Below are 4,831 nucleotides of genomic sequence, written 5' to 3'. Positions count from 1 at the left end.
TACCAACAATAAACAGCAATTTTAAATCATTTTGAAAAAAAAATGGTCGATATTATTTCTGTATGTGAAAATGAATTTTTTTGTTGTTCTAATTATTACGATGGATAAAAATTTTTTTCATTTACATGACACTTTTAATAAAATTCTTCGTAAAAATATTTTTAAATTTATTTGTCCAAAAGTTTACTAAAAAGCTATTTTCATACAAGAATTCAATTTTTATTTTTTAAATGAAATATTATATCCTTAAGAACGAGTCCCATCTTTTTCTCTCCTTACACTTATTGATAGAAGCCGTCCTATCTTAGACGTACTCGCAACAGCAAAGCTATTGCAGATTGATCATTTTCTCTTAAACAAATAAAAATTTCGAAAAAAATACTCTGCTAAAAATAAATAATTGAATAATCTATCGAGTAGCAGAGCGTTTTTTTTTTTTTTTTAATTTTTCTTTGTTTCGAAGAAATTCATGAACTTATAGCTAGGACCGCCTCTTAAAGTATATATTCCAGTGCAGATATTATAAAATATTAAGATCCTTGAAATTAAGTCACAATTTATCCCAAGTAAATCTTATTCATTTAAATTACATAAATATATCGCTTTTCAGATGCCATAAGGGCGTATACCGGTAAAAGGTTCCGGTGAAAAGCCATGAGGGCGTATAAAAAATTTTTATACGTCCTTATGGCACCTCGGATGCCATAAAGGCGTATAAACAAATTTTTTTTTTGGGAATGAATGTATTTTTGTATGAAACGTGAAGAAAAGCAAAAAAAAATTTTCTTCAAACTAAAAATTTTTTTAAAATTAGAAAAAAAAAAAACAGAATTTTTATTATACGCCCTTGTGGTTCCTGGGTGCCATAAAGGCGTATAATTCTTATACGCCCTTATGGCATCTGTAACGCAATATAATTAAACACTATATTTTTATTTTTAACATAGTATGAATTCTACAAAAAGTGGAAATTTAAAAAATTAAGCAAGACTAATTAATAATTATCCGTATGGAGTTTCGGCATTGCTTGCAATAGATAACTAATGATATAATCGTGACATAATTCGACTTGAACAGCTTACGTTGCAGGATTATTTGCAAAATCCAAGACTGCAGATATTATAATAATTTCATTAATAGTGGAATTTTTTTCTTGGTTTCTTTCATCTAATTGAATTGAAACTTTACTAAAATCAACATAATGAGAAAATTAAGATAGAGTTATTAAAATAAGTATCTTATAATAAAAGGATAACAAATGGAGCCAAAATTTTTTTAAGTGAATTTGCTATGCTTTGAAAACTTGAATTACAGTCACATAGTTAAAAAAATATATTTTAAGCTTTAAATTTATAGTTCGGAAATATTTTAGCAAAAAAAAAATAATAACAGCGTTGACTTAATTAAAAGAAACGATATAAAAAGAAAATTTTCTTAATTTTTCAAATCACATTCAAAATGAATGGTTTAAAAAATTGTTTTTGAAAAGCTTCTTAACTACTTAATCTTTTTATTTTGAAACCTTCTGAAATTGATTATGACATTAAAGTTAGCTGTCACTTCACAATTTTTTTATTTTCTTTAACAAAAAAAATTATTTTTAAAAAATTGCATTTTTAATTTATTAAAATTTCTACAAGTCTATTTTTTTAATAATTTTTTGCTATAATTTATTTGTTAAAGAAAATAAACAAAATTGTAAAATATGACAGCTAAATTTAATGTCATAATTGATTAATTTATTTATGAGCTATAGTCTGGGCAAAATTCGAAATTAATAGTTTGTAAAACGTACAAAAAATTTGATTACATACATTTTTTTTTTTTTTTGAGAAATTAAAAAATTTTTACTGTCGAGGATTCTTTTTTCTTATTTATATATAAGTAAAAACTAAGACTTACTAGTCGTTGATCAGTTACCATGTGTACGTAATATACCATTGTCATCATGAGTACTATACACAATATATGTAGGCCGTCTCGAATATGTAAACAGCTGCATCGTACACAAAAGACTGCGCTTATATATCAAATTAAAGATATAAAAATTAAGTGACGTGGAATGTATTCTTGATATTTTAACGTTGTTTAATTCCATATTTTTTATTATTAGTTTATAAAAGATGTTATAATGATTCCTCTTGAAATAATAAGTATTTTAATTTTAATTTTAGTATTTACTTTCTTAGCGGTAAGTAAAAAATATTTAAGGTTATCGTTGTATTGACAGTTAATCAGTTATAAAATTATATTTTTTGATTTTAAGATTTGTACTTATTTGTATATAAATACATCAAGATTTCCAAAGATTAAACGATATGAAGAAGAAAAATCTTTTTAAATCAAAAGACTGGCAAGAGAGAACCTTTTCCTTCTCTTCATGATGAATTCAATTTACACCTCAGTGTTATTATTCCTGCTTATAATGAAGAAACACGACGTGAGTTTAAAAGTTATCACAATGTTTTATTTTTTATGTAATTAACTTAAACAAATAACTTTTTTTTTTTTTTTTTCAGTCAAGCCTATGTTGGACGAATGTCTAGAATTTCTAGAAAACCGAAAAAAATCAGGATTAACTTATGAAGTTATTGTTGTAAGTGATGGAAGCACAGACAAAACTGTAGAAGTTGCCCAAAATTATGCTAAAAAATATGATACTCTAAGAGTACTTGAGTTAATTGAAAATAGAGGAAAAGGAGGTGCTGTGAGACTAGTAAGTTAACTTTAAGAACATTTTTATGACATTGAAGTTAGCAGACGTCTAAAAATTTTTGATTTTTTTATTAATTAAATTGCAACTAAAAAGATATTTATAAAAAATTACACGTATAGTTTTTTTAGTTTTTACAGGTGAAATTTTTTTTTTTAATTATTTAATTGAAATTTTTTCAATAAAAAATTTCGAAAAATTTTGAAATGTCGGCTAACTTAATTTTCATTATTATTTGATGATATATCTTCTGTACTAGTATGAATAATGAATTTGTACAAAGTTGAAGGAATAATTTTTTGTTTTAATTAATTAGGGTATGCTCAGTGCTCGTGGTAGTGTACTATTATTCGCTGATGCTGATGGTGCTACAAAATTTAGCGATCTTGATAAACTTGAAGATAGTATGAAAGAGATTGTGAATTGTAAGTTTCAACCTATAGAATTTTTAATTTTTTTAACAATCGAAATTTTTATATTAACCTTTAACACTTATTCTTCTTTAGATGATTATAAAATAAATCCTGAGAAAGTTGCTAATGCCCATGCCGTTGTTTGTGGATCTCGAGCTCATCTAGAGGAAGCTGAAGCAGCACGAAGATCTTTTTTTCGATTAATTTTGATGCATGGATTCCACTTTCTAGTATGGACACTCTGTGTTCGTCATGTACGTGATACTCAGTGTGGTTTTAAACTCTTTACTCGTGAATCAGCAAAAACTTTATTCGATGCTCTCCATGTTGAACGCTGGGCGTTTGATGTAGAAATGCTATACATAGCACAAACTTTGGGTATTCCCATTACAGAAATCGCCGTGAACTGGACTGAAATTGAAGGTTCGAAAATAATTCCTTTTTGGAGTTGGTTAGAAATGGGTTGTGATTTATTACTAATTTGGCTGCGATATAAAATCCGAGCCTGGAGAATAGTACGACCGAAAAAGTTATAAATTGTTACATTATAATTTTTACAATAATACCAAATTTATTAAAAAAAAATTCACCTATGATTAATAGTTATTTATATTCCGTACATCTTTTTTCAACTATCAAACATTATTTTCAAATTATTTAGGCTATTTTTATGAAATCTTTAATTTTGAGATAAGTTAAATCTTTTTTAAAAAGTGTTCAAGCAAAAAGTTACTGCGGGTTGCAGTCAACTGAACTAGTCAGACTGACAACATTCCGAACTAATAAATTACTAGAACTTGGAAAGTTAATACAAAATGTAATTTAAAATAATTAGTTTTACAAATTTTAAAATTCCGAAAAATTTAATGCTGAAAAGAGGAAAAAACTAAAGCTATATTAATAGAATCTTTCAAAGTCACAAAGTCTCAATAAATTAAAAAACATAACAACGAAAATTTTTACGCCAAAATGAATGAACATTTAGCCGAAAAATGTAAATGTATAGTTATTTGGATAAGTAATTTTCAGCCGAATCATTATTCGGATGAATATACGTCGGAACGAACCTTTTTCGAAATTAAATTAATTTTAACTCTTGAGGAATATAAGATTTATGTTTATCTATATTCAAGAGCTCGGTGTTTTATAATTGTTTTTCGGCTATTCTATTTAAGCTAATGTGTTTTATAAAATTTGAATGTAGCGGAATTAAAAATTTTCTAGAGTTTTGATAATTCGAAATGTAGGCGATCTGACTGGTTGATCGCAACCCGTTCTTGCAAGATTAAAAAAATACAATTAATACTTCATATTTAAAATTTAAAAAAACTCATAATGTTTTTTAAGCTCTATGACAAATGTATAATTTTAGTTTTTGAATCGTCCTCAAGATTAGGCAAAAGTGAATGGATTTTCCGAAATTTTATTTTTTTCTTTTACTTTTTGAAGAAATTTTTAAATGAACTATTACAAAGTTTCCGTAAGAACTGGTCGTATTTTATTTTTTTAATCTAATCTATTTTACTTAATTTCTGTAATTATTTGAGACGTGATTAGAAAAACGAAATATCTAAAAACACATTAAGTATTAAATTGGAGTTTATTAAATAATTTAATAGCAATAATGATTATAAAAATTGCCGGATAAAATTTTTGAATAAGTCTCTAACATATTGCTCCACGTGACATTTTTTATTTGTAATGA

At 25.8% G+C, this 4,831-nt stretch overlaps 1 protein-coding gene across 1 annotated transcript; it reads left to right on the top strand.

Moving 5' to 3' along the window:
* The first annotated feature begins 2,008 nt into the window (after positions 1–2,008).
* On the top strand, positions 2,009–3,731 carry Wol (Dolichyl-phosphate beta-glucosyltransferase wollknaeuel). The gene is given in 6 exon segments (XM_074254452.1): positions 2,009–2,191; positions 2,267–2,333; positions 2,336–2,440; positions 2,520–2,716; positions 3,030–3,138; positions 3,220–3,731. Coding segments are annotated over 6 exon segments (981 nt in total). The 5' UTR covers positions 2,009–2,131; the 3' UTR covers positions 3,663–3,731.
* The last annotated feature ends 1,100 nt before the right edge of the window (positions 3,732–4,831 follow it).

This window comes from Cotesia typhae, unplaced genomic scaffold (assembly GCF_013202065.1).
Source record: "Cotesia typhae breed Kobodo isofemale line unplaced genomic scaffold, CoteBio_Ctyphae scaffold_13, whole genome shotgun sequence".
NCBI lineage: Eukaryota > Metazoa > Arthropoda > Insecta > Hymenoptera > Braconidae > Cotesia > Cotesia typhae.
Note: the sequence above shows the minus strand (reverse complement) of the source record. Positions and strands in the feature narration are given on the sequence as shown.